This window comes from Tachyglossus aculeatus, chromosome X1 (assembly GCF_015852505.1).
Source record: "Tachyglossus aculeatus isolate mTacAcu1 chromosome X1, mTacAcu1.pri, whole genome shotgun sequence".
NCBI lineage: Eukaryota > Metazoa > Chordata > Mammalia > Monotremata > Tachyglossidae > Tachyglossus > Tachyglossus aculeatus.
This window is the reverse complement of record NC_052101.1, coordinates 96,289,880-96,315,075: the sequence shown is the minus strand read 5'-3', so window position 1 is coordinate 96,315,075 and position 25,196 is coordinate 96,289,880. Positions and strand designations below refer to the sequence as shown.

The 25,196-nt window shown below is 56.6% G+C and overlaps 1 protein-coding gene across 1 annotated transcript; it reads left to right on the top strand.

Moving 5' to 3' along the window:
• The first annotated feature begins 301 nt into the window (after nucleotides 1-301).
• LOC119950313 (laminin subunit beta-2-like) lies at nucleotides 302-21,064 on the top strand. Its single transcript, XM_038772594.1, has 35 exons — nucleotides 302-372; nucleotides 625-689; nucleotides 3,155-3,333; nucleotides 3,542-3,665; nucleotides 4,214-4,287; nucleotides 4,522-4,710; nucleotides 4,886-4,949; nucleotides 5,127-5,329; nucleotides 5,535-5,655; nucleotides 5,752-5,940; nucleotides 7,151-7,330; nucleotides 7,645-7,757; nucleotides 8,111-8,190; nucleotides 8,322-8,478; nucleotides 9,761-9,913; nucleotides 10,304-10,462; nucleotides 10,779-10,900; nucleotides 11,060-11,180; nucleotides 11,510-11,702; nucleotides 12,000-12,143; nucleotides 12,338-12,569; nucleotides 12,811-12,974; nucleotides 13,197-13,421; nucleotides 13,650-13,867; nucleotides 13,959-14,055; nucleotides 14,269-14,644; nucleotides 14,886-15,070; nucleotides 16,328-16,569; nucleotides 16,760-16,963; nucleotides 17,836-17,980; nucleotides 18,110-18,317; nucleotides 18,423-18,564; nucleotides 18,954-19,127; nucleotides 20,130-20,286; nucleotides 20,402-21,064. Exons 1-35 carry the CDS (start codon nucleotides 359-361, stop codon nucleotides 20,533-20,535), a joined length of 5,547 nt encoding a protein of 1,848 aa, XP_038628522.1. The 5' UTR covers nucleotides 302-358; the 3' UTR covers nucleotides 20,536-21,064.
• Nucleotides 21,065-25,196: the final 4,132 nt, after the last annotated feature.

Sequence of the window (25,196 nt, the reverse complement as noted above, 5' to 3'; positions counted from 1 at the left end):
CCACGGGGGCCGCTCCCCCTCTTAAAACCCTGATGCTGCAGAGCAGAAAGAATCGGTTGTGACATTCCGGTGGCCGGGGAGACGGAGAGGCCTTTCAAAGCCGGCACAGTCAATTTGAATAAGAATTGTGCCCCATTCAGGCCCGGCACAGGGGGAGGGAGAAGGGGCGGGGGTTGTTCGCCTGCCTGCCCCTCCGTGCCAGTTGTGTTTGTCTGGTCTGAGTTCCCACACCAGCTCTGCCTCTGCCTGGGTCCTCTCACCTTGGGGAAGCATTTGGGGAGTGGGGGGAGAGCTTTTTCTAGGTCCGAACCCCCACCCTCTCACCGGTCTCTCTTCTTCCCCAGCTCGCTGCCTTTGGATGGGCTCATCAATGTGAGTAGCGAGTGGTGTCTGCCAGGCCCGGAATGGGGCAGCCGGAGGGGTTGGGCAGATGCATGACCCAAGGATTTTCTCTCCACTGGGCTGGGAGAATCCCCCCCCCCCGCCAACCCCTCCTCACCAGGGATTGTCCGCACCACCTCCTTGTCGGACCCCAGCTCCCGGATCTTGGGTGGACTGGCACACTGGACCTGGCGGTCGTGCTGACCCTGCTGGGGTTCTTCACTCCCCTTGACCTCTCTCCAGGCCTGGCCTCGGTGGGCACGGCCCCTCCCTGCTGTCCATGGAGGTGCTGCTGCTGCTGCTTCTGGGTAAGTGCACCTACGGGCCCCTAAGGAGGGGGAGGCCCAGGGCAAGGGGGCCTCTCATCCGCTGTCATTTTCACCAGTGAAGTTGCTGTTGCAGCTTTGGGGCAGAAATGGAGTGGCAGGGTACCAATATGCAAATGCTATTTCCCAGGGAGCTATCTGTATGGGTACAATTCCCAGAAGAATTCATTGTGGGCTCCAGCTCCGGACCAGGCACCCCCCTTAGAGAGGGAGCAGCTGCCAGTTTCTACAACCCCCTCCTGCCCCACCAGGGTGGTGGGTCAGCTGGAGGGGGAGAGGAAGCCTAGGCCCAAGCCTCTGGCTATTCTGCTACTTCATTTGGTTCTTTCCTGAGCCAGAGGTGACTGTCAGGGCCAAGCTTAGGTGCCCCCCTCCACTCCCAGCCCCAGCTGAAAGAGCCCCCAGAGGCCACTCAGCCGTGGCCTCCTGCTGATCCACTCTGGGCTGAATGCAGACCGGCAGTCTGTGGGCTGATCTGCCCAGCCCTGGGACCCCAGGAATGAGGGCTTCTGGGGGGCTGAATCTCTTCTGGTCAATAGGTCCAGGGTTCCAGTTCAGCCTGGGACACCACCAGGGTCACCCAAACCCCGGCGAACATACTCCTCCAGGGGCTCCAGAACTACCGAGCTTTCACGGGCTTCTTGGAAGCAGGAAAGAGCCCAGGACAGTTTAAAGTACCCACGTTAAGCGGGGCAGTCGTGGGCTCTGGGGTTATGCCCTGCCACCTGAAAGGCCCAAGATGGGGACCCATTAGTCTCCCGCACTCGGCTAGTTTGACGACCCAGAACCTCTTGGTCGTGGCGGCAGCTATGGCCACGGCTGAAGAAGAGGAGGTAGCAACAGTAACCACCCCCTGCCACCACCATTGCCACTGCAGCCGACAAGGCCCTTCCAGGATGTGGATGGGAGTTTCTGGCACAGCTGGAAACCTATCATCCGGCCACACCAGAAACTCCCATCCGGGCAGAAATACTGGTGGAGGACAGCCAGTGGCGGCGTCAGGGGCGGACGAGGAGGTAAGGCAGTCCCCTCGCCCTCTGGCCCTGTTTAGTTCCCCTCCCCACTTTCCTTCACTCCTTCTCTCATCCTTCCCCGTTCCTCTTGGCTCTCTCCTCTTTCTCTGCCCCCATTTTTCTGGCTCCCTTATGCCAAAGGAGACCAGATTTCAGGTTCCCTTGTCAGTCCAGACTGCCAACTGTCTTTGCCACGGGGAGCCCTTGGGAAGCCCAGGTCCAGCCCAGTCCCAACTGAACCCACAGAGCTCATCCAGAAACCAACAGGCCGTGGATAACTGGCTAGCTTGCTGCCTGGGATCCCGTTGCCACTATCCAAGACCCCCTGGCAAGGCCTGGCCTGGCAGAAACACCTAGATCCCCCAGGATAAGAGGAGTTGCCAGATAATCCCAGGGTTCTTTGCTTGACATGGTCAAAACTGAACTCCTCATCTTTGCCTCATCATGAAACAGCATGGTCTAGTGAAAAGAGTGCAGGCAGGCCTGGGAGTCAGAGGATCTGGGGTCTAATTCCAGCTCTGCTAATTGCTTTCTGTGTGACCATGGGCAAGTCATTTAGCTTCCCTGTGCCTCAGTTTCCTCAACTGTAAAATCGGGATTCAGTACCTTTTCTCCCTCCTACTTAGACTGTGAGCCCCGTGTAGAACAGGGACTGTGTCCAGCCTGATCAACTTTATATCTACCCCTGCACTTAGAATAGTGCTTGACACATAGTAAGTGCTTAACAGATACAATCATCATCATCATCCCTTTCCCATCACTGTCAACACCAGCATCCTCCGTGGCCCAGAAGCTCGCCACCTCGGTGTCCTCTTTGACACCTCCCTGTCATTTACTTCCCTCATTCAGTTGGTTTCTAAATTCTACCGATTCATCCTCTACAATATTTCGTGGATCCACCCCTACTAGCCCTCATCTCCTCCCAGCCGGGCTTCTGTTACAGCCTCCATGATGGTCTCCCCACCTCTCCCTTTTCAGGCTTGCCTGGAGGCAGCTGTAGCTATCATCTTTCTAAAACAACAGTCAGAACACATCATTCCCATCAAAAATCTCCAATGACTTCCCATTGATTCTTGTATCCCAAAAATGTTCCTGTCCGTCGGGTTGCCGGTGCTCGGTTTATGCCCGTATCCCCCAGCTAGACTGTAAGTTCCTCAAGGGCAGAGATTGCACCTCTTACTATTTCTGTCTGGTCCCCAAAGGTGCTCAGGAAGTGCTCAGTAAGTACTGGGTATGACAGAGCTGATTCAGAGAAAGAGAGAGCTTCGACCTGGGGAGCCGGCCTCCAGCCTCATCCCTGGTCTCCCGGCCATCTCGGCCCTGAACTTCCAAATTTCCTTCTAGGCCCTCTGCCCTGACAAGGGTCCCTGAAGGGCTGCTCTCTGGGCCCCTGACTAGGTCTTTCTCTCTCTCTTTCTCTCTCTCTCTCTCCAGTCAAGATGTCCAGAGTCCCTGCCCAGGAATTGCCAGATCTCCTGCACCCAGGCTGCTCGGAGGGCAGCTGCTACCCAGCCACCGGCAACCTGCTCATCGGCCGGGCCCGTAGCCTGAGTGCCACCTCCACCTGTGGGTTGCACGGGCCCCAGGAGTACTGCATTGTCAGCCACTTGCAGGTCAGGGTCCTGTAAGGAGGATGGGGGAATATATGGCTGGGGGGAGGAATGATGGCCCTAGAACAGTGTCTCTGAGGAGCCCGGGCTTAGGGCTGGGGGATGGGGAGAATGAGGGCTGGTGGGAGTCAGTGAGGGAAGGGGGGAGGGTGCTTTGTTTTTAGAGCCCAAGGGTTGGTCCTATAGGGCCTCACTGCCCTGCTCCCTGCAGGATTCCGAGAAATGTTTCTACTGTGATTCACGGATGGCAGGCGATCGGGCTGGGCACCGCATTGAGAATGTCATCTACTTGAGCCGGCAGGATGGGGAGAAGACCTGGTGGCAGTCAGAGAATGGTGAGGGGCGGGGCCATGCTGGTCAACTCCTCCAGGGACCCTGAGAGGAGGCCCAGACCAGACTGCTTAGCTGTAAACCACCAGACTACCTTGGGGAGATCAGGGCATCAGGCTCTCAGGTCTGAGGCCATCCTCCAGCTGGATGAGGACCCCGGGGAAAGAGTCTAGGTCGATCTTTGAACCCTTGCTGCTGAGGAAGGGGGCAGGATTCAGGGCCCCAGGCGGGGGTCTAGGGGCTGGAGGGCAGAACATGGGGCTGGCCTGAATCTAGCCTCTAATAGAGAAGCAGCATGGCTCAGTGGAAAGTGCACGGGCTTTGGAGTCAGAGGGCATGGGTTCAAATCCCGGCTCCGCCAATTGTCAGCTGTGTGACTTTGGGCAAGTCACTTAACTTCTCTGTGCCTCAGTTACCTCATCTGTCAAATGGGAATGAAGACTGTGAGCCCTCCGTGGGACAACCCGATCACCTTGTAACCTCCCCAGCGCTTAGAACAGTGCTTTGCACATAGTAAGTGCTTAATAAATGCTATTATTATTATTATTAATAGGAGTGGAAGATGTAAGCATTCGGCTGGACCTGGATGGCGAGTTCCACTTCACCCACTTGATCATGAAGTTCAAGGTACAGGCCGAGGGAGAGAGGGAGAGTGAGGGTGCATGAAGGGGAGAGAGGCAGAGCAAGGCAGACAGCCCTCCTGCTCCACCCCCATTCCCTCAGAGCCCTCAGGTTCTGCTTTCCAGCCTCATGGGTCTTACTGGATGACAAATTTTCCTGGGATTTCTCCGGCTTGCTGTATCCTTCTCCCTCCACCTTCCTTTCTCCTGCCCCTCTCCCTTCCTCCTTCCCCGCCCACAGACCTTCCGCCCCGCAGCCCTGCTGATTGAGCGCTCAGCCGACTCTGGCCGCAGCTGGAAGGTTTATCGCTACTTCGCTTACAACTGCAGCAAGCTGTTCCCCGGGGTCCCCACTGCCCCTGGAATCAGGGTCAGCGACCTCGTCTGTGACCAGCGCTATTCCGACATCGAGCCCTCCAGCCAGGGCGAGGTCAGAGCCCTGCCCGTGGGGATGGGGTTGGAGGGGGACAAAAGTGGTCCGGAAGGCTACCGGATGGCCTCGTGGCAGGAGCTCGTGGCGGAATGGGGCACGCGGGGTCCGGGCTGGGTCCGGTGATCAGGCCTCCTTGGTTCTCTCCCGCCCCCCCCAACACCCCACACCCCAGGTGATTTTCAAGGTGCTGGATCCAGCCATTCGGGTGGATGATCCTTACAACCAAGAGATCCAGGGTAATGCTACCCACCCACATGCTTGAGGCTCCGGGGGTGGGGGTAGAAGCTCCTTGGTTGTGTGGTGAGTGGGACCGACAGGTTGGGGGCTTGGGAATGCAGGGAAGCAATGGAATCGTTACTCAGTGGAATGTGGGGCGTCCCAACTTCCCCCACCTCTCCCTCCTCCCCCTCCAGACCTCCTGCAAATCACCAACTTGCGGGTCAACTTCTCGAAGCTACACACTCTAGGGGACAACCTGCTGGACGGGCGGCCCCAGGGACTGCGCCAATATTACTATGCCTTGTACGAGCTGGTGGTGCGTGGGAGCTGTTTTTGCCACGGCCACGCCTCTGAGTGTGCTCCTGCACCTGGGGTCTCTCCTGGAAGCCCAGGCATGGTGAGGTGGGGTGAGGGGGAGGCTCAGCCGGAGCTTGGGGGGACAGGGCAGGGGGCTGGAGGAGCGACCTAGATGCCTGGCTTGGGGAAAGGGGGCTGGGAGCCCGGCAGAGGGGCTGGGGGAGAGTAGAGGTAAGTTTGGACCTTGGCTGAGGGAAGGGGCCTGGGGACCAAGACTCTGGGGATCGATCTCCCTGCCGTTGCAGATCCATGGGCTGTGTGTGTGCAAACACCGCACATCTGGGCCTCACTGTGAGCAATGCCAGGACTTCTACCATGACCGGCCTTGGCGCCCAGCGGAGCCCAGCGACCCTCACATCTGCCAAGGTATGAGTGTCCGTAAGGGCCCGGCTGCCCATCCTGAGGAGCACCAGGGGGTGGGCTAGGTCGACCGAGGGCGCTGACCCGAGCCCTGTTCCCCAGAGTGCGAGTGTAACCAGCACTCTAGGAGCTGCCACTTCGACATGGCTGTGTTCCTGGCCTCGGGCAATGTGAGCGGAGGCGTGTGCGATGGCTGCCAGCACAATACCATGGGGCAGCACTGCCAGCTCTGCCGGCCCTTCTACTACCGTGACCCGCGAGCTGACCTCCGCTCCCCAGCAGCCTGCAGAGGTGAGTCCTCCAGCCCATTCTCAACTTTCTGACTCCAGACCTCCCACAGTTAATCATTCCTCCCCACATCCAGCAGAAACGCCCTAATCTTTGGCTCTAAGGCACTCAATCAGCCCTCTCTCTTTCCTACTTGTCCTCTCTCTTCTCCCATTACACCCCAGCTTGCACTTTATTCCACTCAAGCAGCCTGGCTCAGTGGAAAGAGCGCGGGCTTTGGAGTCAGAGGTCATGGGTTCAAATCCCAGCTCCGCCAATTGTCAGCTGGGTGACTTTAGGCAAGTCACTTCACTTCTCTGGGCCTCAGTTCCCTCATCTGTAAAACAGGGATTAAGACTGTGAGCCCCCCGTGGGACAACCGGATCACTTTGTAACCTCCCCAGTGCTTTGCACGTAGTAAGCACTTAATAAATGCCATTATTATTATTATTTTCCAGTTTCATCTCTCTTGCCACCAGCCTCCTACCGATGCCCCACCCTCTTCCCCCTGCCTAGAACTCCCCTTCCACTGCACATCGGACAGACCCCGGCTCTCTTCAGCTTCAAAGCCCTTCTGAAATCTCATCTCCTCCAGGAGGAATTCCCCAGTTAATTGCAATTCCCTCAAAGTTTATAATCCCTAATCTCCATTTCAGCACTCCTGTACCTCCTAAACACTCAAGTACTCACAGTCTCCCTCAGCATTTACGTGCACATCTTTCATACTTTATAGTATTTAGGCATTCATTCACATGCATGTTTCTTTTTCCTTCTTCCTTCCATCTGTAATATTTGATGTCCATCTCCTCTGCCAGGTTATAAACTCCTTGAGGGCAGGGATCAGGTCTTCTAATTCTATTTTACTCTCCCAAGTGTTTAATACCGTGTTTGGCTCGGAGTAGGCACTCAGTAAATACTATTGATTGATTGATCAGTCGATTGAAATGCTTTCCAGTCATCATCATCAACATCATCATCCTCATCAACAACCCTACTAAGTGCGCAGGGCACTTATACTAGGTGTTTGGGGAAGGTTCCGGGAGCTTACAAGCTCATCGTGGGCAGGGAATGTGCCTGTGCATTGTTCTGTTGTACTCTCCCAAGTGCTTAGTACAGTGCGCTGCAGAGTAGTGCTCAATAAATATGACTGACTGTCTGACTGGATGAATGAATGAAAGAGAAACAGGCCCCACTGGTGCCAGCCTTGCCTGAGCCTTCTGTATTCACCTCCCAGCCTGTGACTGTGACCCAGCGGGCTCCCTGGATGGAGGCGTGTGTGACGGGCGCACAGACGTGGCACTGGGCCTGATTGCTGGGCAGTGTCGCTGCAAGGTCAACGTGTGGGGTCAGCGATGCGACAGCTGCCGCCAAGGCTTCTATGGGCTCAGTCGAGCCAACCCTCTTGGCTGCCAGCGTGAGTATCCCTTGGGACCCCCGTACTACCTGGCCCTCTTGAACCCCATGACCTGTCTACTCCCCACAAACCTCTTTGCCCCATCTGCCCCTCATCCCCGCCTCTCTGCCTGGGCCCTTACCTTCTCCCCTGCCTACCTATTTTGTTGCCCATAGCCCTCTGGGCCAAGAAGAATAGTCATGGGTGGGGAAAAATGGAATGGGAATGGAGGGGGCTAGAGGGTCTGGTGGCAGAAACTGCCCTTCCCTGAGCCCGGAAGAGCGCTGCCAGGGATAGGGGGCAGTGGGTGTGAGTGGCCCCGTGTCTCTGCTCAGCCTGCAGGTGTGATCCCCGGGGCACCGTGGCGGGTAGTGCACCCTGTGATCATGGCAGCGGAGAATGCTACTGCAAGCGTTTCGTCACCGGGCGCTTCTGTGGCCAGTGCCTGGTGAGCCTAGAGGGTGGGGGTAGGGCTGCCACCCCTGTGGAACCCCCTATCTCCTTGCGCCGCCTCCCCCCCTTGTGCTCCTCCTCCCATCTCGTCCCTTCCTTGCCCTCCAACTCCAGCCCTGGTTCCCAGTTTCCCTTTCTCTCCAAGTATTCGGCTGGGTGAATCTCCTGCCCCCAGGTCTCCAACTAGTCAGCCCCTCAGTACCTCCCTCCTAGCCATTCCCTGCTCTCCTTCCCCACCGTCCCTGCCTTCCTTCTTCCCTAAAGCCCTGCACCTCCCTCCCTCCATCCTCTGTTACCCACCTGAACCTACCCTCCCCCTTCTTCCCTCCTTATCACCTGTCTCCACAGCCCGAGTTCTGGGGCCTGAGCAATGACCTGGCTGGCTGCCGCCCCTGCACCTGTTACTTTGGGGGGGCCTACAATAACAGGTAGGTTGGGCTGGGGTCCTGGTCCTAGGGGTCCTGGTCCTAGGGGCCCTGGGGCTGAGCGAGGGTCGGGGGCAAACCCAGGGATCCTTCCCATCTTACTCACTACTCACTTTGCCTCACCCCGCCTCCAGGTGTTCCATGGAGGATGGATTATGCCCCTGCCGTCCGCATCTCAGTGGCCGCCGCTGCCACCAACTCCAGTCCGGTTACTACTGTGCCACCCTTGACCAGGCCAAGTATGAGGCGGAGCATGCCCAGGGGCACCCGCCAACAGACCCACTGCTGCCAGTGAGTAAGGGGCCAGGCAGGGTGTGGCAGGGACCAAAGACCTGGGTTTGGGAAGCCGGGTGGGGTTGGGGGTGGGACAGAAAATGGGGACAGAAAGAGAAAGCTGCCTCAGGGGCAGAGCGCTTGAACCAGAAGGAGAGGCCTGGGAAATTAGAGATGGCTTGAGCCCCAGGCCAGGGTAGCTCTGTGGTCACAGCCATGGAGATGAATTGTAGTCCTCAGCACCCTTGCCCCTCAAACCCTTCAGGCCCCTTCACCCCTGCCACTTTGTTGAGGGACAGAGGCTGAAGTGGACAGGGTGGACAGAGAACAGGGAGAAGAGGCCTAAATTTGGAGCCATCCCACTTCTCTTTGCTCCCTTTGCCTCTTCTTCTCCATAGCCCCCTGGGTTCCTCAGTTTGGGAAGTTGCCTCCACTCCCACTCCCCTCAACTTACTGGCATTGGGCTGCATTCCTGACCAGAGCATATGAGTCATGCAGAAGTTGCCAACTGAGGGAAGAATTTGGGAAGAGCACTGCCTTCTCTCCCCCCTCCCTCCCCCCTCACCCCCAGTCCCCTTCTGGTCCTCCTCCTAAAGTCCTCAATGACCTCCTAAAATTTCACCTCCTCCAACGAACCTTCCCCAACTAATATCCAACACCTTCAGTCCTATCAACCCAACAGCCACCTCTAATAATAATAATGATGGCATTTATTAAGCGCTTACTATGTCCAAAGCACTGTTCTAAGCGCTGGGGAGGTTACAAGGTCATCAGGTTGTCCCACGGGGGGGCTCACAATCTTAATCCCCATTTTACAGATGAGGTAACTGAGGCACAGAGAAGTTAAGTGACTTGCCCAAAGTCACACAGCTGACAATTGGCGGAGCCGGGATATGAACCCATGAACTCTGACTCCAAAGCCAATGTTCTTTCCACTGAGCCATGCTGCTTCCCCGAGTATTTGTTGATAAGAAGAAGAAGCAGCGTGGCCTAGTGGATAGAGCACAGGGCTGGGAGCCAGAGGACCTGGATTCTAATCCCGGCTCTGCCACCCGTCTGCTGTGTGACCTTGGGCAAGTCACTTCACTTCTCAGTGCCTCAGTCACCTCATCTATAAAATGGGGATTAAGACTGTGAGCCCCATGTGAGACATGGACTGTGACCAACCTGACTATCTTGTATCTATCCCCGGGGTTAGTACAGTGCCTGGCTCACAGTAAGTGCTTAAAAAATACCATTTAAAAAAAAAAGAGAGTAGGAGGGATGGGAGCATCGACCCCCAAGCTGTTGCCTCCTTCAGGGTGCTCCCCGTCCTGAGGCTCCCTCAGACTGTCCCCAGGATCCCAGTCGCCCACAGAGCAGGCACAGACCACGGCTCCGGCGCCAGCGGAGCCCAACCCGCTCCCCACTGTCCCACAGCCCTGCCCGACGCAGCCGCCAGCTCCCTCCTAAGGTAAGCGGGGAGGGATGGAGGAGCTGGATGCTTAGTAGTGTTCTCTGGGTCCCAAGGGAGAGAGTCAGGAGTTCAGAAGGGTGAAGCTGGAAGAGAGTGGAGGGGGAAGTCGGGAGCATGGGACCAGAACCGGATCCCCAGAGGGGATGTCTGTCTACGTTTGAATTTGTCTATTAAACATTGCCCTTTGGTAGGCTTTGTCTGTAATTTAACTGAAAGAAAGACTCCTTGCCCTCGGGAAGCTAACAATCTAATAGACAAGACAGTAGAGATAAAATGGCAGTGAGGGGTAGAGAGGTGCATTAGAACGAAAAAGAGAGAAAGGGGCAGATTTTTCTGGGCATCTGGGAGAGGGAGCCAGGAACATCCAGACTTGTCCTTTGCCAACAGCCTGACGTGGAGCCAGTGCCTAGGGAACGTGTCGGGACGGCCCCAACGTGGACGGGACCTGGCTTTGCCCGGGTTCGGGATGGAGCCGGACTCTCCTTCCACATCCACCACGTACCCCTTGCCCTGGGCTATGACATCCTCCTACGCTACGAGCCCCAGGTAGGTGAAGCTTGGAGGGGAGAGGGTGGAGATTTGGAGGAGCAGGGGCACCAGGAGGGCCTGGGTAGCGGTAGAGTCGAGCAAGGGTGCCGAAGAGGTAGCGGAAGTGGGTGGAGACTAACCAAGCTGGGGTGGGTAGTTCTGGCCGAGGAGATGGCCAGACAGAGGTGGCAGGGTAGTGCAACTGTGTGCGAGAGGCCAAGACAGGGGCCCTGAGGAGCCCCCTTGCAAGAGGGACCTGAGTCTGGCTTTGGGACAGAGGGCCAGCTGCATGGCTCTCTGTCTCAGCTGAGGCATCTGCTTCATTTCCCCACAGTCTTCGGAGGACTGGGAGGCCGTCATGAGCATCCGTGCCCGCACGCTGCCCACTAGCCCCCGCTGTGGCAATGTGCTCCCCTCTGAACAGCTGTACCATGAGGCCTTGCCCCACCGCCACAGGTAGGGGAACCACGGGCCAAGCAAGGGAGGCGATGCCCGAACCAAGAGATGCGGGCTTGGGTGGGGGAGAAGGCAGAGGGCTCAGGAACCTCAAGCCTGGAACCCTGTGACTCTCTGCCTCCCTTCCGTCCCCTCTCCCCCTCGCCTCCCCCACAACAGGTACGTGGTACTAGCCAAACCTTTCTGCTTTGAGCCCGGGACCCAGTATGAGGTCGTCTTACGGGTGCAGAGGGCAGGAGTGACTCAGTGGCACCCGGCGGCTTACATTCTCCTCGATTCGGTGAGGGAGCCCATGCCCTGGACGACCCCCTCCCCCCAATCAGGCTGATTTCCTCCCCAGACTCCCCCAACTCTCCAGCCTTGTCCCCTCAGTTTCCTCACCCCAACTCTGCCAGCCCCTAGGTAGCCAAGGCCTGCAGTTAAGCCACCCTAGGTCCTCTCCAGCTCCCCGGAGTTCCTTCCGCCGCAGGAAGCAGAGGAAGTAACTCCAACTGAGCTTGGAGCTACAAGTGATGGCCCCAGCCCTGCCATCTGGCCCAGCCTCACCTCCCCAGCCCAATCTGCCCAACTCCAGGCCTTGACGGTTCGGCTTTCTCTCTTGGTCCAAAGTTGGTGTTGCTACCCCGGGTGCTGGAGCTCCCTGGCCTCCGCACTGGGGACCCTGGAGCCGCCCAGAGACACCAAGACATGGAGCGATACCGCTGTCTTGAGGCCTTCAGGATGGCGACCCTGCCCGTGCTGGCTGAGTCCTGCGCTGAGCTGCTGTGCAGCATTTCTGCCCTTCTGCACGATGGAGCTCTGCGTGAGTGATGAGGGCTTGGGACCTGAATGAATAACATGGGTGGGGTGGGACTCACTAAAAAGGGGCGAGGGGCAAGTACGGGACCTGACTAGTAAGCGGAGAGACAGGCCTGGGGGAGGGACAGGAATGAGTGCCAGCAGGTCCCAGGGGCGCAGGGGCTGTGAGAAGGGGCCGAGAGATGCAGCGCGGGGAAGCAAGGAGCTGGTCGTGGAACCGGGAATGGCCAAGGGTATTTCTGGGGCGTGTGGGGGAATTGGAAATAACAAATGTCCCTCTTGGCTATTGCACCCTCCTTAGCCTGCCAGTGTGACCTGCAAGGCTCCACCAGCACCGAGTGTGCCAAGCTAGGGGGGCAGTGCCAGTGCAAGGCCAATGTGATCGGCCGACGTTGCAATCAGTGTGCACCAGGCACTTTTGGCTTCGGACCCACGGGCTGCGGTGGTGAGTAATGGAAGGTGGGCAGGAGAAGGGGGCAACCGCAGGGCCGAGGGAGCCACCGTGGGGCCTCCAGCTGGTGAGGAGCACCCGGGGAAAGAGCGGGTTCCCCCAGGGCCAGGGGCGGTGAGGCAAGACGCCCCCCCAGCCTCTTTGCCCCTGCGTTGCTGCCCCCACGTGACTTGGTGCTCTTCCCCCAGAGTGCCGCTGCTCTCCTGAAGGTGCCACCAGCAGGTTCTGTGACCCAGTGAGTGGGCAGTGCCGGTGCCGGCTCAGCATTGTGGGACGCCAATGTGACCAGTGCCCGCCTGGACAGTGGGGTTTCCCACAGTGTCGGCCCTGCCAGTGCAATGGGCATGCGGAGGAGTGCCACCCACACACGGGGGCCTGCCAGGCCTGCCGAGATGCCACTGCTGGCCGCCACTGTGAGAGGTGGGCATGAGGCCCGCTCTTGTTTTTACGGTTCTTGAGCTCTGCCTGCTAGAGGGACGTTTGGGGGCACACTGAGACCCAGAAGAAGGGCCCATTCACAGGGGGATGGAAAAGGAGGCGAGTGGGGCCCCGGGACAGCGGTGCCAGGCGGGGGTACGATTGCCAGCGGGCGGGTGAGGGTGGGTAGCAAGCCTGTGCTGGCGCCAACCTCTCGCCCTTCCTCGGCCCCTTCTTTCGGTAGGTGTTTGGACGGTTACTACGGTGACCCGGTGCTGGGCTCTGGGCAGCAGTGCCGGCCCTGCCCCTGCCCCGGCTACCCTGGCTCCCGCCACTACCATGGCAGTTCTTGTCAGGCTGATGGGCACACTGGCCAGATCGTCTGCCTGTGTGCCCCAGGCTATGCAGGTAAGGCCCGTGCTATGGGGTGCGGGGAGCTGCTTCCCATGGGGCTCCAATCGAGGGGAAAGACTCGAGGTTTTGCTCCTAGACGCCCCTCCCTTCCTCCTTCCCCTCCTCTTCATCCTCCTCCCGGATCCCTAGCTGCCTCTCTCTTCTTCGCCACACCTCTCCCATCCCAGCGGCTTTGTTTGGCTTGCCTTTCTCCCTTTCCCCTCTGTCCCTCCGTAGGCTCACGCTGCGACCGTTGCTCAGCTGGGTACTTTGGGCGGCCGGTGGAGGAGGGAGGAGACTGCCGGCCCTGCCAGTGCAATAACAACATTGATCCTAGCGACCCCGCAGCATGTGAGCCCCGCAGCGGCCAGTGTCAACGCTGCCTCCACAACACCCAGGGGCCCCGCTGTGCTCAGTGTCGCCCTGGTTACTATGGCAACGCCCTGCAACGCAGCTGCCGACGTGAGTTAGTGCCAGAGAGGCGGCTGCTTGGGCTGAGGCCCTGATTGGGGGTGGGACGAGGAGGAGGGCTTGCCCAGCAGATGGGCCAGACTGTGGTCTGAATGGGACTTTGTGGAGCAGCGCATGTGGGGTCAGGCCCTTGGAGCTGTGGGGGTGGGGGGCGCAGCTGGGATCTCTACACACACACACACCCATCTTCCCCCTCTGAGCAATTCTGCACCTCCACAGGCTGCACCTGCAATCTACAGGGCACAGTGCCCTCCCGCTGCCCACTCTCTGGGCCCTGCTACTGTGACCGGCTCACTGGACATTGCTCCTGCCGACCCCATGTTCTGGGACGCAACTGTGACCGCTGTGCCCCCAATTTCTGGAACTTTGGTGGAACCCACGGCTGCGAGCCCTGCAGCTGCCACCCCACCCGCTCTCTGCATCTGTCCTGCAACACGGTGAGGCCTCCCCACCTTGTTGCCGCCTTTCCTTGTTGCAGCCGGCCCCCAGACTGGAGGGGTCCCGTGAAGCATCCCCTTTGCTCTTCAGTTCACAGGACAGTGCCACTGTCGGGCAGGCTTTGGGGGCCGCACCTGTTCCCACTGCCAGGAGGGCTACTGGGGTGACCCGGAGCTGGAGTGCAGAGGTGAGATTAGGGGCGGGAGACCGAGGGAAGCAAATCGTTTAAGTGTATGTATACACGCATGCACACACACACACTCCCCCCCCACACACACACCCTGGCTTGTACGATCCCGTCTTCTTGCAGTTTTTCCCTGGTGGAACTGGGAGTGTCTTTGGGGGAAGGGAAATCTGCGGCCCAGCTCTGATTCACTCACTCTCTATCGCACCCCTGCAGCCTGCGACTGTGACCCCCGGGGCTCCGAGTCCCTGCAGTGCCACCGTCTCACTGGTCGCTGTTCCTGCCGGGAAGGTTTCACGGGGTCACGCTGCAGTGTGTGTGCCCGGGGCTTCCGGGACAGCTTCCCGCACTGCTCGCCCTGCCACCCCTGCTTCGCACACTGGGACCAGCAGCTGGGCCCGCTCCGCAAGCACCTGGCCTGGCTGAACCAGGAGGCCGAGGCCCTGCGGCTAGGGGGCCCGGGGCCCGGGGTCAGCAGCGCCCGCCTGAGGAGTCTAGAGGAGCAGTTGCATCAGGTACAGGGGCTTCTAGGAGCTGGACATTTCCACGAAGCCCAACTGCAGCCACTCACACGCCAGCTGGACAACTTCAGGTAAGGAACGGACTTCTGGATACAGGGATACAGGGTCCCAGAGGGTCGGCTTTAGGCCCAGGGAGGCGGGCGGGGGCGGGGGAAAGGAGAAAATGGAGAGGGTGGAAAGGGAGGGAAGTCCAGTCCGTTTGGTGGGGGGATGGGAGAGACATGATAGGTGGAAATTGGACCAGAGAACTGAGAAGTCTGCTCTGTCGGGGGGAGCAAGCTCTGAGGCTGCCCGGACCCTTCCATCTTCCAGGAGGGAGGTGGCAGCCCTGGGGCTGGGACTGCTGGCAGTGGAGCAACACATGGTGAGCAGCAACTTGCAGGTTGAGGGCCAGCAGAGCCGCCTGGGAAAGCTGGCTCAGGAGCTAAACCACCTTAATGGTTCCGCCACCCGACTCTGGGAGCAATTTCGAGATGCCGTGGAGGCCAGGACCAGTGGTGAGGGCAGGCCCTCAGTCGGGGGTCTGTAAACCCTAGTCCTGACGTTCGTAACCCCAATCCTCCCTACGCCGAGTCCTGGCCTTAACATGAGCTTCGATCTTCTCTCTAACTCTGTCCCTAATCCAAGCCCTAACAGCAGCCCTCGCCCTAACCTATCTGATTTATCCCTAGCCCCAATCCCGGCACTATCCCTCCTGCCCCTGATAGTTGTAGCCCTAATCCTAATATCCCTATCCCTCTCCTTAGTCTTTTGATCATCTCAACTAATGGTCTTCGTAGTATCAATCGATGGTGTTTATTGAGCTCCCTCTGTGTGCAGAGCACTGTACTAAGCACTCTGGAGAGTACACCACAACAGAGTAGGTAGACACGATCCCTGCCCACGGGGACCTTACGTAAAGTCTGTGTTCCAATGAGGTGATATTTCTGCAGGCACCAACACGTACCTGGATATTGATTTTCAGTTCATCTGCGGAGCTGAAGCTTTCCAGGGAGTGACTATGGTGGGACAGAACACAAGGCAGAAGGCATAGTTTTGCCATTCTTTCTATAAAACCATTTAAACTTCTGTACCGGGAGTCCTGGAGATAGGTCTGGCCACTGCATTTTAGGAAACACGTATCACAGAGCCGGCGAAGGTACCAAGAAGGATAGCTTAGAGTGAACCGGAGCCGGTGGAGAAGCTTCCAAATGACGTTAGACTGAAAAGATTAAGACTCTGCCATCCAGAAAGATAAAGGTTGAGCAGGAATGTGATTGAAGTTTACGAAATCGGGAAGGGTGTAGACAGTGCAAACACAAAACTTGTTCACCAGATCCCTCCACAGAATGATGGGCACCCACTGAACCTGGAGGGTGGTGGGTTCAAAACAAAATGAAGCCCTTTCTTCCCTCAGCAGGCGGTAAGCAGGTGGAATTCAGGACTGCAGGAAGATGAGCAGGACTAAAACATGAGGCTCAAGAGGGGTCTGGATAAATTCAGGGACAAGCAGTCCAGGATGGGAGGGAACGTTAGGGATGTTAGATGATCTATCAATCCCCATGAGGATGGGCATCCAAAAGGAAAACCACCACCACACCGTTCATCCTAGTAGTGTCCTCTGACGCCATCGATAGCATCAGGATACCCATTTGGATGGACGATTGATCCGATCCGGAACGGCACTGCTTATTTATGTTTTCATTTGACAGACCTCCCTCTTCTCCCCCATTACCTCCCTCCCCATCTTTTCTCTGATCTCCTGGGGACCTCAGAAACTCTAGGCCACATCCTGGCAGCTGCCCAAGCCTCTCGGGATGCGGAACGCCAGGCCAACACCTCCCTGCAGGGCCCAAACAGTGCCCTGGGCCGGGCCCGCAGCACCAGGCGCCAGACAGAGCAGCTGCTGCAGGAAACGGAGAAAACTCTGCGAAGGGGAATGGCTGCCCAGCGTACCAAATTGCGAGGGCTGCTCACAGACACTAAGGCCCTCAGCATCTTCGCAGCCAATCAGCGGGTTAGAGCCAGGGAGGGAGGGGTGTTTGGGAGGTGGGGGGGGGAAAGAAAAAAGGAGGGGGAGAGAGAAGTTGTTTGGGAGGGATGAAGCTCTTGGGGAAAGGAGAAGGGGCAGGTCAGGGAACGCCCCTCAGAGGAAACCTGGCAGGAGATGGGGGTCTGTACTAATCCAGTATTTTATGCAATTGCAGATCTGTGGGGCTCGAGGTGAGAAGGGTTGTGCCCAGTCCCCCTGTGGAGGGGCGGAGTGCCGGGACAGCCTGGGGCAGCGCCACTGTGGTGGCCCCAACTGCCCTGGGGCCCTGCCTGTCTCCCTGAAGGCACTAGGGGCTGCCCAGAATGCCTCAAGAGCATTGGGCCACATGACTGAACAGCTTGGGCAGCTTGCCCATCAGGTACTGGGTCATGAGGTCTAGAGGTTGGAGAGGTTGGGAGGGGAGGGCAGGGCTTGGGAGAAAAGGGAGGGAGACCGGAGAGATGGAAACTAAGCTCAGAAGGATCAGAGGGTAGAGAGGTAGGGCCTTCCCCCTTTTCCCCTTTTCCTTCTCTTTCCCTCCTTCCTTCTCCTCTCTCTCCCTTCAGTCAATCAGTCAATGGTATTTATTGAGTGCTTACTATGTGCAGAGCACTGTACTAAGCGCTTGGGAAAGTACAACGGAATTAGCGGACATGTTCCCTGCCCATAACTAGTTTACGGTCCAGAGGGGAAGACAGACATTAATATGAATGAATAGTTGATAATATATAATTTAAAGATATGTACGTAAGTTCTGTGGGCTTGGGGGTGGGGAGATTGTGAGCCCACTCTTGGGTAGGGACTGTCTCTATATGTTGCCAACTTGTACTTCCCAAGCGCTTAGTACAGTGTTCTGCACACAGTAAGCGCTCAATAAATACGATTGATGATGATGATGATGAGAATATCAAGTGTCCTAAGGTCACAGATTGAGGCGCACAGTTGACCTTCCCTTCCCTTGTCCCATTTAATTTCCTCCTTTTCTCCCCGCGACTTCCCCAGCTGGGTAGCCAAGAATTGTGGTGCAGAGCACTGAGGGGCAGAGATCTCCTACCCTTCTTCCACTGGAATCGCTGCTTTTTGGAATCATGGACCCAAGTGTCCCTTTCCCTTCCCTCTCCTGCCCTGCCATCTCTTTTGGCCCAGCCCCACCCTGGACCCACAGTTAAGGACTCCAGGAGTTCCCAGGCACATCACACCACCTGAGCCCTGGGTCTGTTCCGATGGCCCTGGACGGTGCTTCCTTTACAGTTGCTGGAGATCCAGACAGTGGCCAGGGCTGCCCAGACCCAGGCGGAGGAGACCCTGAGCCGAGCACAGGCAGCCCGGGGACGGGCGGGCAAGGGTACTGCCCAACTGTTGGACTTCATCCAGAGAATCCGCCTCTTCCTGATGGGTAGGTCAGACAGGAGGGTGGGAAGGGGACTTCCAGCAGGGGCTGACTAGAAGAGGTAGTCCAGAAGACAGCAGTGACCTGGGAAAAGCCTAGTCTATCTCCATCTGGAACAACGCCCTGTCCCTGCAGAGGAAGGAGCCGACCCAGAAAGCATCGAGCTGGTGGCCCGGCAGGTTCTGGCCATCTCACTGCCCAGCAGCCCCGAGGAAGTGGGGCACCTCTTAGAAGAGATCCGGGACAGCCTCCGTAGCCTGGATGGTGTAGACAGGGTCCTCAACAGCACTGCTCGGGCCATGGCCTCTGCCCAGGGGCTGCTGGAGCTAGGGCAACAGGCCAGGTGAGAGGGGATGTGTCAGGGGCCGGAGCCCCAGCAAGCAGGGGCAGTGGGGTCGTTTCCGTGGCTGTTGAGCTGCCCAGGCGCTTAACTGGTGCCTCTGCACAGGGAATGGGCAGAGGGAGTGAAGGGCACCATCGTGGAAACACAGGGCGCACTGGAGGTGACTCGGAAAAGCACGAGGGCAGCAGAGCAGGTGCTGCGGAAAGCAAAGCAAGCGCTGCGAGGTGTGGAGAACCGGGTGCGGGAGGTAAGGATTCTTCCCACCCCGGCTAGCCGTGCACCCCTGGTACTCTTCTCACCCTCTCCCTTTCCTTGGGGTCTGTGGAACCAGAGGCAAGACCAGGTGACACCCTGGGGTGAGGGGCTGCCTGGGCCTCAGGACAGATCCCTGTGGGTTTCTTCCCCTTCAAACTTGATCACGACCCCTGATCCCGCAGTGACGTGCTGGCCTACAGCTGAACACGGCGTCGTTCGGGATGTAAGAATGAGTGTGGCTGATTCTGAACCCTCCACCGGCTCCATTCCGGTCTGTGGTGTCCACCACCCCCACCAGTTCCTCTTCAGCCCAGATGCTTCTTGCATCCACTCTCCCTCAAGATCCTTCTAATGCCTCCTGGGGCTCCGGGCCTCTTGCAGGTGGACAGGAAGTTGCAGCAAGTGACACGGGCTGTGGATATGGATATGGCCTTGGAGAGACTCTCAAGGGAGGTGGCTAATCTGCAGACTAAGATGGCAGACAACAGAAAGCTGGCACAAGCAGCCGAGGGAAAGGCAGACCACGCCGCCAGTACTGCCAAGAAACTGGGGAAGGTGAGGCACAAAGAGTCTGTTGCCTAAGAGCTATTGATTTACCTGAGGGTACTCAGAAAGCTCTGCACCCTCAGAGTCTGGGCATTTTCCAGGATCCTGAAGGTACTCTCCAAAGCCGTCTCGATAATGTCCCTCGAAGCCGTCATTCTTGGGCCTATAGCTAAGACCGTTCTGAGGACGTTGTCCCTGAGGGAGAGGCACACTTGGAAGGGTGGAGGACACAGTCCTGCTGTGCCCTGACCCTGGAACTGGGCTCAGCCTTGCCAACTGAGGTGAGGCCAGGTCTAGACCGGTCTGACGAAGGGGAGGGAGGTGGTGGTGGATTTGGGAATTTACCGCCCTTAGGCCTTGGCCCTGCCACTCTTGCCATCTTCCATGCCCCGGTGCCCCCCCAGACCAACTACAACCCCAGGTGGCCCCTCTTCCGCATCTGGAAAACCCACCTCTGAGGTATCCTTGACCACTGCCGCTGCCTCCTTTCTAAATCAGAGCCCGGCCTATTGTCTTGGTGTCTCCCTCCTCCTGACCCTGCTCTAGCTACAGCCCACAGACCCCAGCCTAATAGCTGCTGATCCCACTGAACTCCAAGAAGGGCATGACAGCAGGGAGGGGCAGGCGAATTTGCTGCCTCCTCAGCCTTGGGACCCTGGATGTAAATCCACCACTAGAGGAACATGTAGAAGCTCCGTTTGATTCATTCAGTTGTATTTATTGAGCACTTACTGTGTGCAAAGCACTGAACTAAGCGGTAGCAGGGGATGGGGAGAAAGAGGGTGGTATGGGACCACCATGCCGCCAAGGGCACAAGAATTGGGGGATCCTGGCCCAACCGGTAACCCACTGCCTGGGCCCCCATTTATAATTTCCTTCTTTCCTCCCTCCCACTTTCCCAACTGGGTAACCGTGAATTGTGGTGCAGAGCTTTTACAGGGTAGGGGGAGAAGGGCATCTTTGTGCCTTACCTTGGGAGGTCCCTGCCTCTCTCTCTTCTTCTCGCTCTAGGATATGCAAATGGTGAAGCAAAGATATATGGAGTTGCAAGGCCAGGTGGGTAGCCTGGGGGGTGGGATGAACAAGGCCTGGGAACGGGCCCGTCGGGTGCAGCATGAAGCCCAGGAGCTCTTAAGGAAAGCCAGCGGAAGCAAGACCCAGTTAGAAGGTGAGATGTAAAGGGGTGCTGTGGAGAGGGAGGAGGTAGGCTCCCAGAGCACTGGGGATTGGCACCAGGGGTACTGAGCCGGCCCTGAATTTGGGCTCATGGGGTGTCCTTCCAGGGCTGGAGAAACGATTCGAGAGGAATGAAAAGGAACTGGAAGAGAAGGTCTCCCAGTTGCAGTCACTTGAGAAGCAGGTCTCAGGATTGTTGGAGCATATCCGCCAAGAGGCCAATGCGTATGCCACCTGCTGAGCCCTGTTCCTGCTGCTCACCCCCAACTCTCTCCTCCCCACTACTTCTCTCCCCCCCAGAACAGACTAGTTAAAAACCTTTCAGTTTCTTCCCTTGTGGGAGCTTAAGCCAGGGTGACCCCCCCACCCCCCACCAACCACTGAGCTCTCCCCACCTGTTCGCTGTTTTCTCCCCTCGGCTCCCAGACACTCTCATTAAGCTCAGCCAAACACAGCCAGCTGGGACATGAATCATCCTAAGCCCAGCATGCATCTGTTTCTCAACACCTCCCTCTTCCCCATCGCCAACCCCCACATACAGGCTTTGGGTCATCAAGCCCAGGATTATGAAACCTGCATTCTGGCTCCTGGAGTTGGGAATTACTTCTGGGCTAGGGCCAGGCCAACAGGTGTGAAAAGAGGAAAATCCCTACCTCTCATCTCCCCATCTCTCAAGTCTGTGTCCTTATGTCTCTATAATTTTGGGGACATTCACTAGCAAACCCTGTATCCCCGTGTAAGTGGTTAAAGGCTGAGTCCGTATTCATTCATCCAATCGTATTTATTGAATGAATTTATTTACTGTGTGTAGAGCACTGTCCTAAGCGCTTGGGGAAGTACAAGTTGGCGACATAGAGACGGTCCCTACCCAACAATGGGCTCACAGTCTAGAAAGGGGGGACTAGCCCTAGCTTTCTGTCCCACTCCCTTTCTCCATTCTCCCAGCGACTCAAGTATCCGGAAATAGCAAGTTGGAACCAAATTTGTTTTTCCTCCAACGGAAGCATGACTCTTCCCTCCTCCCTGCCATTCCCCCCCCCCAACCCCCCGCCATCCCTCCCACCCCTGAAATGGAAACAGTGACAGGCCAGGGCCAGCTGCAGCTTGCTCTGATCTCCACCTTCCCATCCCTAATCTGGCTAGATGGGCCAGGGGTGCGGGCTAGGTCGAGCTGGGTCAGCCCAGGACCTGCACCTCCAAACTATTCTGCCCCACTCGGCCTTACCACCTTGCTGCCCTCTCCTTATCCCTCTAGCCACCCTCTCCCTGTGGAAACGCTGGAGCCCCAGCCCCATCTCTGCATGGGAGCAGTCTGAAAATTCTCCTGCCTTCCCCTTCCCCCCATAAAAACAGCGACCTCAACCTGTTCTGCAGCCTACTGTCTGATTTCTACGGAGCGGGAGAGAAACACCCTCACATGCCGAACCATTTTCGGCGGGGGAGGAACCGCCACCATCGCCTTACGGGTCACCTCTGAAAGGAGGGTGAAACTCTGCCTTCAGCCACCTGAATCAGGAGCCAGCCGGGACCTAGTTAGGGGCCTTGGTCCCCGTCCCAAGTCCAAGATCTGGGGATCCGCCCTGCTTCTGGCCCGGCACCCAGGAATGCGGGTCTCAAGGTTTCGAGACGAGGGTGCGGCCCGACGATACGACCGGGCGGCGGGGGGAGATGGACGACGATGAGGAAGAGGGGAGGTGGATCCAGGGGACGCGCGTCCGCCCCTCCGCCCTCTTCTCTCTCCTCCCTCCCAATCCCACTTGGGCACCAGCCCAAGGCAGCACGCGCATTCCAAACCCGGTGCTCGCTCTCGGCCTGCAGGAAAGCCCGGAGTGAGTGAGTGAGTTCTCCAACGGATCGGGCTCTACGGGCCTAGGACCAGAGGCTCCTCTGAGTCGACTCCTCTGAGGAGTCGATTGGGCCCGGGGCCCACTTCTCTATCGCCAGTCCTGCCGCCTGTCCGAGACCTTGCCATTCTCCCTGCCCGTAGGCCTCGGCTCGCGTTTCCGCCTCCTTCGTCACCTGCTCTCTAGATTCCAAGCCTCTTTTCCCACAGGAGATCCTGGGGAGAGGATTCAGAGATCACCGAGAGACTGATCCCATTTCACTGTGAGGGAAACTGAGGGAGTGTAGTGGGGAGAACAGCAACCGTGGTGAAAAGCTGGGGACGTATCCAGAAGGGCCAGGACAATGCTCTCTGGGAAGTCCGCAGTGTCCTCTGTTGATCCGCTGCTTCTGTCCTGCAGCAATGGTAGAGAAAGAGTCTGGGGACCAGGTTAATTCATTCAATCGTATTTATTGAGTGCTTACTGTGTGCAGAGCACTGTACTAAGCGCTTGGGAAGTACAAGTCGGCAACATATACAGACGGTCGCTACCCAACAGTGGGCCCACAGTCTAGAAGGGGGAGACAATAATAATAATAATAATAATGTTGGTATTTGTTAAGCGCTTACTATGTGCAAAGCACTGTTCTAAGCGCTGGGGTAGATACAAGGTAATCAGGTTGTCCCACGAGGGGCTCACAATCTTCATCCCCATTTTCCAGATGAGGGAACTGAGGCCCAGAGAAGTGAAGTGACTTGCCCAAAGTCACACAGCTGACAAGTGGCGGAGCCGGGATTTGAACCCACGACCTCTGACTCCAAAGCCCGGGCTCTTTCCACTGAGCCACGCTGCTGTAGAAGGAGAAAAGTACGAGTGACAGAACAGGGTTAGAGATAGTAGTAGTAGTACCCGCCACCGCCGCTACAGTAGTAGTAGTAGTAGCAGCAAAGGTGCTAATCGAGGGTGCGATGCTCTGCTTTTAGTGCTTGGGAAAGTACAACCGAAGTATGGAGACATATTCCCTACCCATAAGGAACTTATACTCTAATGGAAAAAACAGACATAAAATATTTTCAAATAAGATAATTGGAATAAATAAGATGACTGCATTCATTCATTCAGTCGTATTTATTGAGCACTTACTGTGTGCAGAGCACTGTACTAAGTGCTTGGGAAGTACAAGTTGGCAACATATAGAGACGGTCCCTACCCAACAGCGGGCTCACAGTCTGGAAGGGGGAGACAGACAACAAAACAAAACATATTAACAAAATAAAATAAATAGAATAGTAAATATGTACAAGTAAAATAGAGTAATAAATATGTACAAACATATATACAGGTGCTGTGGGGAGGGGAAGGAGGTAAGGCAGGGGGAAAGGAGGGGGCTCAGTCTGGGAAGGCCTCCTGGAGGAGGTGAGCTCTCAGTAGGGCTTTGAAGGGAGGAACAGTTGAATATGTACATAAACCTAATTGCTGAGGGAAAAATAAATATGTAAGTAGTAGAGGTGGAGATGGGTTGATGAGACTTGGGGTGTAGGGAGTTAATTGGGAAAGGCTTGTTGGAGGAAGTGGGATTTTATGAGGGCTTTGAAGGTGGGCAAACCTGTGGTCTATCAGATTTGGTGGAGGAAGGGAGGCCCTTGAAAGAGTGTGAGTGAGGAGACTAATGCAGAAGAGTCAAGAGCGAAGTACCGCTAGAGGATTAGCTTGGAAGGGACAAAGAGAGTGAGCTGGAGAATGGAGAATAGCACTCTTTTTTTAATGGTATTAAGCACTTACTATGTGTCAAGCACTGTTCAAAACACTGGGGTAGATACAAGTTTATCGTGTTAGACATAGTCTCTGACCACATGGGGCTCACAGTCTAAATTGGAGGGAGTAGGACTTAATCCCCATTTTATTCTACGGCAAGCAGTCATCAGAGCCAGGATTAGGACCCAGGTCCTCCAACTCCCAGGCCCAGGCTCTTTCCACTAAGCCACACTGGGGAGAATTTCTGGAGAGCCTCGAAGCTGATAACCTACAGCACTGACAGGGAGTCAGAGGACCTGGGTTCTGTCCCAGGTCTGCCACTTGCCTGCTGTGTGACCTTAGACATGTCACTTCACTTCTCTGGGCCTCAGTTATCTCTATAATGGAGATGAAACACCTGTTCTCCCTCACCCTTAGACTGTGAGCTCCATGTGGGACAGGGACCGTGTCTGACCTGATTGTCTCGTATCTGCCCCTGCGTGCCTGGCACATAGAAAGCATTTAACAAGCACCACCTATTCGGTGCAGAGCACTGGTGTTTGGGGGTTATACAGAAGCACAAGACACACTCCCTGACCTCCAGGAGCTTCCGTTTCACTCTGGTAAATTTGGGGTCCAGGTTTTGCACTGGGTTAGGAGCACGTGCCAAGCCCTGCTCCCCAGACCAGAATGCACAAACATAGAACCTCGCCTACCTTTAATGTGGCCTGGGGTTCGAAGGTTTAAAAATAAAGGTACTCACATTCCCTCCCATCTAATCAGAGGACACATTTCTTAGCCCCTCATCCCCAACCCCCCAGGATAAAGGACTGGGTTGGAGGCCCTGATCAGAGACCTCAACAAAATTAACTCTGGGATTGTTGTACTGTCTGCCCAGAGAGCAGAAGCAGTCACCAAAGCAGCGTGGCTCAGTGGAAAGAGCACGGACTTTGGAGTCAGAAGTCATGGGTTCAAATCCCGCCTCTGCCACTTGTCGCCTGTGTGACTTTGGGCAAGTCACTTCACTTCTCTGGGCCTCAGTTCCCTCATCCGTAAAATGGGGGCGAAGGCTGTGAGCCCCCTGTGGGACAACCTGATCACCTTCTACCTCCCCAGCGCTTAGAACAGTGCTTGCACATAGTAAGCGCTTAATAAGTGCCATTATTATTACTATTATTATTTAGTCTGTAAAGAAAAGTCTGAGGTGTGGTTTTAACTGTTTCCAGATATGTTAGTATAGTTAGTGATCAGCTCTTTTCTATCTTCACTTAGGGCAAGATAAGAGGATAAATTGCAGTATGAGGAAATGTAGGTTAGATATAAGGAAAAGCCAGATGGTGAGGGA

What these genes read in the sequence shown, in the direction of transcription:
- LOC119950313 (XM_038772594.1), top strand. An exon ending in CTCCCCAGCAGCCTGCAGAG is followed by an intron (nt 5,941 to 7,150) that starts GTGAGTCCTCCA and finishes TTCACCTCCCAG; the next exon opens with CCTGTGACTGTGACCCAGCG. An exon ending in GCTTCTGTGGCCAGTGCCTG is followed by an intron (nt 7,758 to 8,110) that starts GTGAGCCTAGAG and finishes CTGTCTCCACAG; the next exon opens with CCCGAGTTCTGGGGCCTGAG.